We start from the raw sequence: 12,965 nt of genomic DNA on the forward strand, positions 1-12,965 counted from the left end.
CGTCAATACATGTCACATCTCTGCATATCACATATCACAAAAATGTAGGACAAAACACACATCACGACAAGAGACACCACACTGCATAAAGAGAGAGACCACAACACGGCGTAAAGAGAGACACCACAACACGGCGTAAAGAGAGACAGACACCACAACACGGCGTAAAGAGAGACAGACACCACAACACGGCGTAAAGAGAGACAGACACCACAACACGGCGTAAAGAGAGACACCACAACACGGCGTAAAGAGAGACAGACACCACAACACGGCGTAAAGAGAGACAGACACCACAACACGGCGTAAAGAGAGACACCGCAACACAGCGTAAAGAGAGACAGGCACCACAACACGGCGTAAAGAGAGACAGGCACCACAACACGGCGTAAAGAGAGACAGACACCACAACACGGCGTAAAGAGAGACAGACACCACAACACGGCGTAAAGAGAGACAGGCACCACAACACGGCGTAAAGAGAGACACCACAACACGGCGTAAAGAGAGACAACACGGCGTAAAGAGAGACAGACACCACAACACGGCGTAAAGAGAGACACCACAACACGGCGTAAAGAGAGACAGACACCACAACACGGCGTAAAGAGAGACACCACAACACGGAGTAAAGAGAGACAGACACCACAACACGGCGTAAAGAGAGACAGACACCACAACACGGCGTAAAGAGAGACAGACACCACAACACGGCGTAAAGAGAGACACCACAACACGGCGTAAAGAGAGACCTAAGACCACAACATGGCATAGCACATCTCTACAACTCACATCTCACATCTCTAGATATCACATCTCTACAACTGAGGTGCTGCTACATTACATTTCACACCTACACAGAGAGCTAAGATGCTACGTAAAGGGCTACTGTATGTGAAGTGTTATGTCTAAACATGCTACTGATGTTGACACACCCATGGATTGATAGATCCCACTCTTCAGCTGGTCAGTAGAATGGATAGATCCCACTCTTCAGCTGGTCAGTAGGATGGATAGATCCCACTCTTCAGCTGGTCAGTAGGATGGATAGAGCCCACTCTTCAGCTGGTCAGTAGGATGGATAGATCCCATTCTTCAGCTGGTCAGTAGGATGGATAGATCCCACTCTTCGGGCCGGTCAGTAGGATGGATAGATCCCACTCTTCAGTAGGATGGATAGATCCCACTCCTCGGGCCGGTCAGTAGGATGGATAGATCCCACTCTTCAGATGGTCAGTAGGATGGATAGATCCCACTCTTCAGATGGTCAGTAGGATGGATAGATCCCACTCTTCAGATGGTCAGTAGGATGGATAGATCCCACTCTTCAGATGGTCAGTAGGATGGATAGATCCCACTCTTCAGCTGGTCAGTAGGATGGATAGATCCCACTCTTCAGATGGTCAGTAGGATGGATAGATCCCACTCTTCAGCTGGTCAGTAGGATGGATAGATCCCACTCTTCAGCTGGTCAGTAGGATGGATAGATCCCACTCTTCAGCCGGTCAGTAGGATGGATAGATCCCACTCTTCGGGCCGGTCAGTAGGATGGATAGATCCCACTCTTCGGCCGGTCAGTAGGATGGATAGATCCCACTCTTCAGCCGGTCAGTAGGATGGATAGATCCCACTCTTCAGCCGGTCAGTAGGATGGATAGATCCCACTCTTCAGCTGGTCAGTAGGATGGATAGATCCTACTCTTCAGCCGGTCAGTAGGATGGATAGATCCCACTCTTCAGCCAGTCAGTAGGATGGATAGATCCCACTCTTCAGCTGGTCAGTAGGATGGATAGATCCCACTCTTCAGCCGGTCAGTAGGATGGATAGATCCCACTCTTCAGCCGGTCAGTAGGATTGATAGATCCCACTCTTCAGCTGGTCAGTAGGATGGATAGATCCCACACTTCGGCCGGTCAGTAGGATGGATAGATCCCACTCTTCAGCTGGTCAGTAGGATGGATAGATCCCACTCTTCGGCCGGTCAGTAGGATGGATAGATCCCACTCTTCAGCCGGTCAGTAGGATGGATAGATCCCACTCTTCAGCTGGTCAGTAGGATGGATAGATCCCACTCTTCAGCTGGTCAGTAGGATGGATAGATCCCACTCTGCGGGCCGGTCAGTAGGATGGATAGATCCCACTCTTCAGCCGGTCAGTAGGATGGATAGATTCCACTCTTCAGCCGGTCAGTAGGATGGATAGATCCTACTCTTCAGCCGGTCAGTAGGATGGATAGATCCCACTCTTCAGCCGGTCAGTAGGATGGATAGATCCCACTCTTCAGCCGGTCAGTAGGATGGATAGATCCCACTCTTCAGCCTGTCAGTAGGATTGATAGATCCCACTCTTCAGCTGGTCAGTAGGATGGATAGATCCCACTCTTCAGCTGGTCAGTAGGATGGATAGATCCCACTCTTCAGCTGGTCAGTATGATGGATAGATCCCACTCTTCAGCTGGTCAGTAGGATGGATAGATCCCACTCTTCAGCTGGTCAGTAGGATGGATAGATCCCACTCTTCAGCTGGTCAGTAGGATGGATAGATCCCACTCTTCAGATGGTCAGTAGGATGGATAGATCCCACTCTTCAGCTGGTCAGTAGGATGGATAGATCCCACTCTTCAGCTGGTCAGTAGGATGGATAGATCCCACTCTTCAGCCGGTCAGTAGGATGGATAGATCCCACTCTTCAGCCTGTCAGTAGGATTGATAGATCCCACTCTTCAGCTGGTCAGTAGGATGGATAGATCCCACTCTTCAGCTGGTCAGTAGGATGGATAGATCCCACTCTTCAGCTGGTCAGTATGATGGATAGATCCCACTCTTCAGCTGGTCAGTAGGATGGATAGATCCCACTCTTCAGCTGGTCAGTAGGATGGATAGATCCCACTCTTCAGCTGGTCAGTAGGATGGATAGATCCCACTCTTCAGATGGTCAGTAGGATGGATAGATCCCACTCTTCAGCTGGTCAGTAGGATGGATAGATCCCACTCTTCAGCTGGTCAGTAGGATGGATAGATCCCACTCTTCAGATGGTCAGTAGGATGGATAGATCCCACTCTTCAGCTGGTCAGTAGGATGGATAGATCCCACTCTTCAGCTGGTCAGTAGGATGGATAGATCCCACTCTTCAGCTGGTCAGTAGGATGGATAGATCCCATTCTTCAGCTGGTCAGTAGGATGGATAGATCCCACTCTTCAGCTGGTCAGTAGGATGGATAGATCCCATTCTTCAGCTGGTCAGTAGGATGGATAGATCCCACTCTTCGGGCCGGTCAGTAGGATGGATAGATCCCACTCTTCAGCCGGTCAGTAGGATGGATAGATCCCACTCTTCAGCTGGTCAGTAGGATGGATAGATCCCACTCTTCAGCTGGTCAGTAGGATGGATAGATCCTACTCTTCGGGCCGGTCAGTAGGATGGATAGATCCCACTCTTCAGCCGGTCAGTAGGATGGATAGATCCCACTCTTCAGCCGGTCAGTAGGATGGATAGATCCCACTCTTCAGCTAGTCAGTAGGATGGATAGATCCCACTCTTCAGCTGGTCAGTAGGATGGATAGATCCCACTCTTCAGCCGGTCAGTAGGATGGATAGATCCCACTCTTCAGCTAGTCAGTAGGATGGATAGATCCCACTCTTCAGCCGGTCAGTAGGATGGATAGATCCCACTCTTCAGCCGGTCAGTAGGATTGATAGATCCCACTCTTCAGCCGGTCAGTAGGATGGATAGATCCCACTCTTCAGCCGGTCAGTAGGATTGATAGATCCCACTCTTCAGCTGGTCTGTAGGATGGATAGATACCACACTTCGGCCGGTCAGTAGGATGGATAGATCCCACTCTTCAGCTGGTCAGTAGGATGGATAGATCCCACTCTTCAGCCGGTCAGTAGGATGGATAGATCCCACTCTTCGGCCGGTCAGTAGGATGGATAGATCCCACTCTTCAGCTGGTCAGTAGGATGGATAGATCCCATTCTTCAGCTGGTCAGTAGGATGGATAGATCCCATTCTTCGGGCCGGTCAGTAGGATGGATAGATCCCACTCTTCAGATGGTCAGTAGGATGGATAGATCCCACTCTTCAGCTGGTCAGTAGGATGGATAGATCCCACTCTTCAGCTGGTCAGTAGGATGGATAGATCCCACTCTTCAGCTGGTCAGTAGGATGGATAGATCCCACACTTCAGATGGTCAGTAGGATGGATAGATCCCACTCTTCAGCCGGTCAGTAGGATGGATAGATCCCACTCTTCAGCTGGTCAGAAGGATGGATAGATCCCATTCTTCAGCTGGTCAGTAGGATGGATAGATCCCATTCTTCGGGCCGGTCAGTAGGATGGATAGATCCCACTCTTCAGCCGGTCAGTAGGATGGATAGATCCCATTCTTCAGCCGGTCAGTAGGATGGATAGATCCCACTCTTCAGCCGGTCAGTAGGATGGATAGATCCCACTCTTCAGCCGGTCAGTAGGATGGATAGATCCCACTCTTCGGGCCGGTCAGTAGGATGGATAGATCCCACTCTTCGGCCGGTCAGTAGGATGGATAGATCCCACTCTTCAGCTGGTCAGTAGGATGGATAGATCCCACTCTTCAGTTGGTCAGTAGGATGGATAGATCCCACTCTTCAGCTGGTCAGTAGGATGGATAGATCCCACTCTTCGGGCCGGTCAGTAGGATGGATAGATCCCACTCTTCAGCCGGTCAGTAGGATGGATAGATCCCACTCTTCAGCTGGTCAGTAGGATGGATAGATCCCACTCTTCGGGCCGGTCAGTAGGATGGATAGATCCCACTCTTCAGCCGGTCAGTAGGATGGATAGATCCCAATCTTCAGCTGGTCAGTAGGATGGATAGATCCTACTCTTCAGCCGGTCAGTAGGATGGATAGATCCCACTCTTCAGCCAGTCAGTAGGATGGATAGATCCCACTCTTCAGCTGGTCAGTAGGATGGATAGATCCCACTCTTCAGCCGGTCAGTAGGATGGATAGATCCCACTCTTCAGCCGGTCAGTAGGATTGATAGATCCCACTCTTCAGCTGGTCAGTAGGATGGATAGATCCCACACTTCGGCCGGTCAGTAGGATGGATAGATTCCACTCTTCAGCTGGTCAGTAGGATGGATAGATCCCACTCTTCAGCTGGTCAGTAGGATGGATAGATCCCACTCTTCAGCTGGTCAGTAGGATGGATAGATCCCACTCTTCAGATGGTCAGTAGGATGGATAGATCCCACTCTTCAGCTGGTCAGTAGGATGGATAGATCCCACTCTTCAGCTGGTCAGTAGGATGGATAGATCCCACTCTTCAGATGGTCAGTAGGTTGGATAGATCCCACTCTTCAGCTGGTCTGTAGGATGGATAGATCCCACACTTCGGCCGGTCAGTAGGATGGATAGATCCCACTCTTCAGCTGGTCAGTAGGATGGATAGATCCCACTCTTCAGCTGGTCAGTAGGATGGATAGATCCCATTCTTCAGCTGGTCAGTAGGATGGATTGATCCCACTCTTCAGCTGGTCAGTAGGATGGATAGATCCCATTCTTCAGCTGGTCAGTAGGATGGATAGATCCCACTCTTCGGGCCGGTCAGTAGGATGGATAGATCCCATTCTTCAGCCGGTCAGTAGGATGGATAGATCCCACTCTTCAGCCGGTCAGTAGGATGGATAGATCCCACTCTTCAGCCGGTCAGTAGGATGGATAGATCCCACTCTTCAGCCGGTCAGTAGGATGGATAGATCCCACTCTTCGGGCCGGTCAGTAGGATGGATAGATCCCACTCTTCGGCCGGTCAGTAGGATGGATAGATCCTACTCTTCTGCCGGTCAGTAGGATGGATAGATCCCACTCTTCAGCTGGTCAGTAGGATGGATAGATCCCACTCTTCAGCTGGTCAGTAGGATGGATAGATCCCACTCTTCGGGCCGGTCAGTAGGATGGATAGATCCCACTCTTCAGCCGGTCAGTAGGATGGATAGATCCCACTCTTCAGCTGGTCAGTAGGATGGATAGATCCCACTCTTCAGCTGGTCAGTAGGATGGATAGATCCCACTCTTCGGGCCGGTCAGTAGGATGGATAGATTCCACTCTTCAGCCGGTCAGTAGGATGGATAGATCCCACTCTTCAGCCGGTCAGTAGGATGGATAGATCCTACTCTTCAGCCGGTCAGTAGGATGGATAGATCCCACTCTTCAGCCGGTCAGTAGGATGGATAGATCCCACTCTTCAGCCGGTCAGTAGGATGGATAGATCCCACTCTTCAGCTAGTCAGTAGGATGGATAGATCCCACTCTTCAGCTGGTCAGTAGGATGGATAGATCCCACTCTTCAGCCGGTCAGTAGGATGGATAGATCCCACTCTTCAGCTAGTCAGTAGGATGGATAGATCCCACTCTTCAGCCGGTCAGTAGGATGGATAGATCCCACTCTTCAGCCGGTCAGTAGGATTGATAGATCCCACTCTTCAGCCGGTCAGTAGGATGGATAGATCCCACTCTTCAGCCGGTCAGTAGGATGGATAGATCCCACTCTTCAGCTAGTCAGTAGGATGGATAGATCCCACTCTTCGGCCGGTCAGTAGGATGGATAGATCCCACTCTTCAGCTGGTCAGTAGGATGGATAGATCCCACTCTTCAGCTGGTCAGTAGGATGGATAGATCCCACTCTTCAGCTGGTCAGTAGGATGGATAGATCCCACTCTTCAGCTGGTCAGTAGGATGGATAGATCCCACTCTTCAGCTGGTCAGTAGGATGAATAGATCCCACTCTTCAGCTGGTCAGTAGGATGGATAGATCCCACTCTTCAGCTGGTCAGTAGGATGGATAGTTCCCACTCTTCGGGCTGGTCAGTAGGATGGATAGATCCCACTCTTCAGCTGGTCAGTAGGATGGATAGATCCCACTCTTCAGCTGGTCAGTAGGATGGATAGATCCCACTCTTCAGCTGGTCAGTAGGATGGATAGATCCCACTCTTCAGCTGGTCAGTAGGATGGATAGATCCCACTCTTCAGCTGGTCAGTAGGATGGATAGATCCCACTCTTCAGCTGGTCAGTAGGATGAATAGATCCCACTCTTCAGCTGGTCAGTAGGATGGATAGATCCCACTCTTCAGCTGGTCAGTAGGATGGATAGTTCCCACTCTTCGGGCTGGTCAGTAGGATGGATAGATCCCACTCTTCAGCTGGTCAGTAGGATGGATAGATCCCACTCTTCAGAAAACAAACATTCTTATTGGCAGTTGGCCAGGCTACCTCCTCTCCTGCGTTTCTTCCAAAATATTTTTCCTGTTTTGTTCCTACTGAGCACAGCCCTGTGACAGTGAGGGATCTCTGTCCCTCACCTTACTTCATCCGTGCTTATCGACCTCTCCTGACCATCATAGGTCAAGGTGCTCTACCTCAAGCAACCCAAGCACAATCAGGGGTTAGCCTCCGCCCACAACGTGTTGATGTTTAACCTTGGGGATTTTCAGGAGAATGAGTTTTTGGAGTTACCCCCTCCCCCTCAATGGGATGGGCCAGTCCAGCCAATCAGCAGTCAACGTCCATCCTCGTAACCCCGGGTCCAGGGACCAACCGGCCTGAGTCTATGGAATACTACTACAGGCCCTGGCACACTGTCACTGTGACTGACTCTGTTCCTGTGCAGACTTTGTGTATGTCTATACAGACATATCCTGTCACCACTGCAGCTGAATGGGTCTGCAGTGTTCTGCACTCTGCAAGCACCTACTTCTACAACTGCATGCTGCTCTTCTGCAAGGACCAGAGAAACAGAACAGTGGCCAGTCACAACCATCTCCTGCCAGGTTGCCATCTCGACACGCACAGTGGCCAGTCACAACCATCTCCTGCCAGGTTGCCATCTCGACACGCACAGTGGCCAGTCACAACCATCTCCTGCCAGGTTGCCATCTAAACACGCACAGTGGCCAGTCACAACCATCTCCTGCCAGGTTGCCATCTCGACACGCACAGTGGCCAGTCACAACCATCTCCTGCCAGGTTGCCATCTCGACACGCACAGTGGCCAGTCACAACCATCTCCTGCCAGGTTGCCATCTAAACACGCACAGTGGCCAGTCACAACCATCTCCTGCCAGGTTGCCATCTCGACACGCACAGTGGCCAGTCACAACCATCTCCTGCCAGGTTGCCATCTCGACACGCACAGTGGCCAGTCACAACCATCTCCTGCCAGGTTGCCATCTAAACACGCACAGTGGCCAGTCACAACCATCTCCTGCCAGGTTGCCATCTAAACACGCACAGTGGCCAGTCACAACCATCTCCTGCCAGGTTGCCATCTCGACACGCACAGTGGCCAGTCACAACCATCTCCTGCCAGGTTGCCATCTAAACACGCACAGTGGCCAGTCACAACCATCTCCTGCCAGGTTGCCATCTCGACACGCACAGTGGCCAGTCACAACCATCTCCTGCCAGGTTGCCATCTAAACACGCACAGTGGCCAGTCACAACCATCTCCTGCCAGGTTGCCATCTAAACACGCACAGTGGCCAGTCACAACCATCTCCTGCCAGGTTGCCATCTCGACACGCACAGTGGCCAGTCACAACCATCTCCTGCCAGGTTGCCATCTCGACACGCACAGTGGCCAGTCACAACCATCTCCTGCCAGGTTGCCATCTAAACACGCACAGTGGCCAGTCACAACCATCTCCTGCCAGGTTGCCATCTCGACACGCACAGTGGCCAGTCACAACCATCTCCTGCCAGGTTGCTATCTCGACACGCACAGTGGCCAGTCACAACCATCTCCTGCCAGGTTGCTATCTCGACACGCACAGTGGCCAGTCACAACCATCTCCTGCCAGGTTGCCATCTAAACACGCACAGTGGCCAGTCACAACCATCTCCTGCCAGGTTGCCATCTAAACACGCACAGTGGCTGGATGGGTCTCTCTTTCTGACTTTTTTTTTTCTTGTCACAATGTTGAGACAATGTCAGTCAATCTGTGTATACTTTACATTCCAGCACTAGTAGCCCAAAGATAGTTGGGGCTAGCTCTGTAGTTGTTGTTGCTGCTGCTGTTGAGTTTGTTGAGCTCTCTGAAGGGGGAGGAGAGACTGAGAGCTGTCTGTAGGGAGAAGGAAGGGGGAGAGACTATGAGAGCTCTCTGTAGGGAGAAGGAAGGGGGAGAGACTATGAGAGCTCTCTGTAGGGAGAAGGAAGGGGGAGAGACTATGAGAGCTCTCTGTAGGGAGAAGGAAGGGGGAGAGACTATGAGAGCTCTCTGTAGGGAGAAGGAAGGGGGAGAGACTATGAGAGCTCTCTGTAGGGAGAAGGAAGAGGGAGAGACTATGAGAGCTCTCTGTAGGGAGAAGGAAGGGGGAGAGACTATGAGAGCTCTCTGTAGGGAGAAGGAAGAGGGAGGAGAGACTATGAGAGCTCTCTGTAGGGAGAAGGAAGGGGGAGAGACTATGAGAGCTCTCTGTAGGGAGAAGGAAGGGGGAGAGACTATGAGAGCTCTCTGTAGGGAGAAGGAAGGGGGAGAGACTATGAGAGCTCTCTGTAGGGAGAAGGAAGAGGGAGAGACTATGAGAGCTCTCTGTAGGGAGAAGGAAGGGGGAGAGACTATGAGAGCTCTCTGTAGGGAGAAGGAAGAGGGAGAGACTATGAGAGCTCTCTGTAGGGAGAAGGAAGAGGGAGAGACTATGAGAGCTCTCTGTAGGGAGAAGGAAGAGGGAGAGACTATGCGAGCTCTCTTCAGGGAGAAGGAAGGGGGAGGAAAGACTGTATTGTGCTAAGGATGTGGTGGCTGCTGCAGGCTAACTAACTAACTCTGGTGTTGCCGGGCCTGGGATTTATGTGCTACTAATACCCCTATAGATGCTGGTGAAAGGGGATGATCTGAAAACAAACTTCTCTGTTCTTAAAGTGATAGTGCAACATTTTTGCACTAAAACCCATTTTCAACTGATCCTTGACAAAATGTTGCACTGTCCCTTTTAATAGTTTCCTTTCTAGGCACCAACACTCCTCACGTGTTACCTGTTAATAACGGCCCCCCCGGATTGTGTTGTGTCATGTCATACAATCTCAGATGTTCAGTAATTTTGTTTTATCTCTCAGTTTCCGAAATCTTTTGATATTTCCACGGACGGGGCTAGTTTCAGCCTCCCACATGAGAGCATAACCCGCAGAGACTCCAGCCAATCCCAGCCGACCACTCCTGATAGGTAAAGGCCATTCAGCCAACTGGGACACAGGAGTTATTGTCCATATATTGACTAGATATGATATTGTATGTCATTATTTTTGTATGGAGTTCTACGAGAGAGTCGAATTACGTGAGGCTTATTTTTAATCAAATATACGTTTTTGTAACGTTTAGGCTGTTACATGTAAGTGGATGCAACTGGCATTCTGGCAACTTTGAGGAAGAAATTACTTAGTTATGCCTGTTGTTCACACGCGTATCTACTGTACCCTTTCATCGGCTAGAATGGTCCCACCTGATCTCGCCTCCTCTCGCTTGCCTTCCATTATTGAGGACGTATATTTCCGTTGTTAGAGCGGTAACTCGAACATCTTGTCAATATAATAGATCATCTTTGCCTGGACCGAGTGTGGAAAACGCTGCTGCGTTTTCTTTGTCATGGTTACATGTTAACCCTTTTGTGTTCCACAGGCTTGGCATCTTCAGTAAGTTTCGGAGGAAACGGCCGACTAAAAACTCACAGATAAATGCGTACGGGATGGTGACCAATGAGAATGCACCATCTGGGAAAGGAGGTACTGTAGTCCCACCCCCTACAGGACACTGCTCACGGTGTTGTCCACCTTTAGACTGTTGCTATGATGAAAACTATTTTAGTACCTTTCACATCCTGTCTCTCCTCTACTACCATCTAGTGATCAATGGTATAATCTCAACCACTCTCTATCTGTCTAAACACACACGTATCCTTACCTATAGCCACCTCTACCTCCTCCCTGTCCACTGGACGGCGTGGTAACAACAGTGAAGGGCATGGTAACACCACCATCAGGATCAGCCGAGCCACGCGGGTCTCCGAGCAGTGGAATGCTTCTCTGGAACGGGAGATCACCGACACCGACGAGCTCCGACACCTGGATGAGTTCCTGGGGAACCAGGTGGGATACCTGTCTGGCACTCACCTGTAATCACCTCAGCCTCAGGAGTGTTTCCGGTTCATTAGGATCTCTAGCCTGGTGTTACATCTATTTGTGTTGACTTGCAAAGTCATTTTCAAGCACCACAAATTGATCTGGGTTCAGGCTACCAAAGCCTTAGTCTTCAGAGGGTCTTTCATGAGCAGGTTTTGACTGACTAACTTGCTCTGTCACTCTCTCTGTCACTCTCTCCGTCACTCTCTCTCTCTCTCTCTCTCTGTCTCTCTCTCTGTCTCTCTGTCTGTCTGTCTCTCGCTCTGTCTCGCTCTGTCTGTCTCTCGCTCTCTCTCGCTCTGTCTGTCTCTCGCTCTGTCTGTCTCTCGCTCTGTCTGTCTGTCTGTCTCTCGCTCTGTCTGTCTCTCTGTCTCGCTCTGTCTCGCTCTCTGTCTCGCTCTGTCTGTCTATCTGTCTCGCTCTGTCTGTCTCTCTGTCTCGCTCTGTCTCGCTCTCTGTCTCGCTCTGTCTGTCTATCTGTCTCGCTCTGTCTGTCTATCTCGCTCTGTCTCTCTCTGTCTGTCTGTCTGTCTCGCTCTGTCTCGCTCTGTCTGTCTCTCGCTCTGTCTCGCTCTGTCTGTCTCTCGCTCCTTCTCGCTCTGTCTGTCTCTCGCTCTGTCTGTCTCTCGCTCTGTCTCGCTCTGTCTGTCTCGCTCTGTCTGTCTCTCGCTCTGTCTGTCGCTCGGTCTCTCTGTCTGTCTGTCTCTCTGTCTGTCTGTCTGTCTGTCTGTCTGTCTGTCTGTCTGTCTGTCTGTCTGTCTGTCTGTCTGTCTCGCTCTGTCTCGCTCTGTCTGTCTGTCTGTCTGTCTGTCTGTCTGTCTGTCTGTCTGTCTCGCTCTGTCTCGCTCTGTCTGTCTCTCGCTCTTTCTCGCTCTCTGTCTCTTGCTCTGTCTCGCTCTGTCTGTCTCTCGCTCTGTCTCGCTCTGTCTGTCTCTCGCTCTGTCTCGCTCTCTCTGTCTCTCTCTGTCTCTCTCTCTCACTCTGTCTCTCTCTCTGTCTCTCTCGCTCACTCTGTCTCTCTCTCACTCTGTCTCTCTCTCTCATACTGGTGCATCTTTAGAAAGGTTGCCGGCTGTTACCAGTTACATGTCTTATTGCAGAGTATTGTAAAGTTGAATCCAGGCTATTTTGAATAGTAGACTACTACTATGAAATAATGTACGTTCCTATACCTCCCAGGTAAACGATCTGAGGACCAGGGTAAAGGAGCTCTCAGCCACAGAGAGAATCTTCCTTACAGCCACCATGCAGTTCAGAGAGACCATAAAGGGCATGTACTCCGTCTTGGTGAGTTTACTTCCTGACCTTGGCACCAGAAGAGATGGTTGTATGGAGCTTTTAGGTTTGTTCATAATTAAGTATGCATGTTGTACTATTCAAGTTTAGAAGACTGTCTTGAAAGAGAGATGGAGCCAAATCAACAGTGTATATATAGAGAGCTTGACTAGGGCCAGGAGTACACACACGGTAAGTGCTTTATAAAGCACTTTGGAGCACCAATTATTTTTATTCTCAGCGTTTATTTTTTAGCACAGCACTGGTGTGAACATTTGGCATGTGCTGTATATCCTAACACCCCCACACCCTTCATTAACTCTGTCCTCTACCCTCCCCTGGTCAACAGAAGCCCCATATCAGCTATAAAGTCCTGATGACGGGCTACCACAACTGTGTGTCCAGTCATGCTGGCGCCAAGCAGCTGACTGAGGTCAGCCTGGTGGTCAACCTGTTCCAGTCCATCCTGGACGGCTTCATACGGGGAGAGATCAAACGAGAGGGGTTTGGGCCGGTCAAGGT

At 50.6% G+C, this 12,965-nt stretch overlaps 1 protein-coding gene across 1 annotated transcript in view; it reads left to right on the forward strand.

Annotated features, from left to right (window-relative positions):
• LOC120055401 (unconventional myosin-IXb-like) overlaps positions 1-12,965 on the forward strand; it is an 84,033-nt gene that overhangs the window by 56,290 nt on the left and 14,778 nt on the right. The window contains exons 26-31 of the mRNA XM_039003265.1: positions 10,110-10,216; positions 10,372-10,381; positions 10,433-10,772; positions 10,957-11,135; positions 12,348-12,455; positions 12,793-12,963. Coding sequence (XP_038859193.1) covers positions 10,110-10,216; positions 10,372-10,381; positions 10,433-10,772; positions 10,957-11,135; positions 12,348-12,455; positions 12,793-12,963 — 915 coding nt within the window. The remainder of the gene's footprint in view (positions 1-10,109; positions 10,217-10,371; positions 10,382-10,432; positions 10,773-10,956; positions 11,136-12,347; positions 12,456-12,792; positions 12,964-12,965) is intronic.

The sequence above is a fragment of the Salvelinus namaycush genome, chromosome 11 (genome assembly GCF_016432855.1).
Source record: "Salvelinus namaycush isolate Seneca chromosome 11, SaNama_1.0, whole genome shotgun sequence".
NCBI lineage: Eukaryota > Metazoa > Chordata > Actinopteri > Salmoniformes > Salmonidae > Salvelinus > Salvelinus namaycush.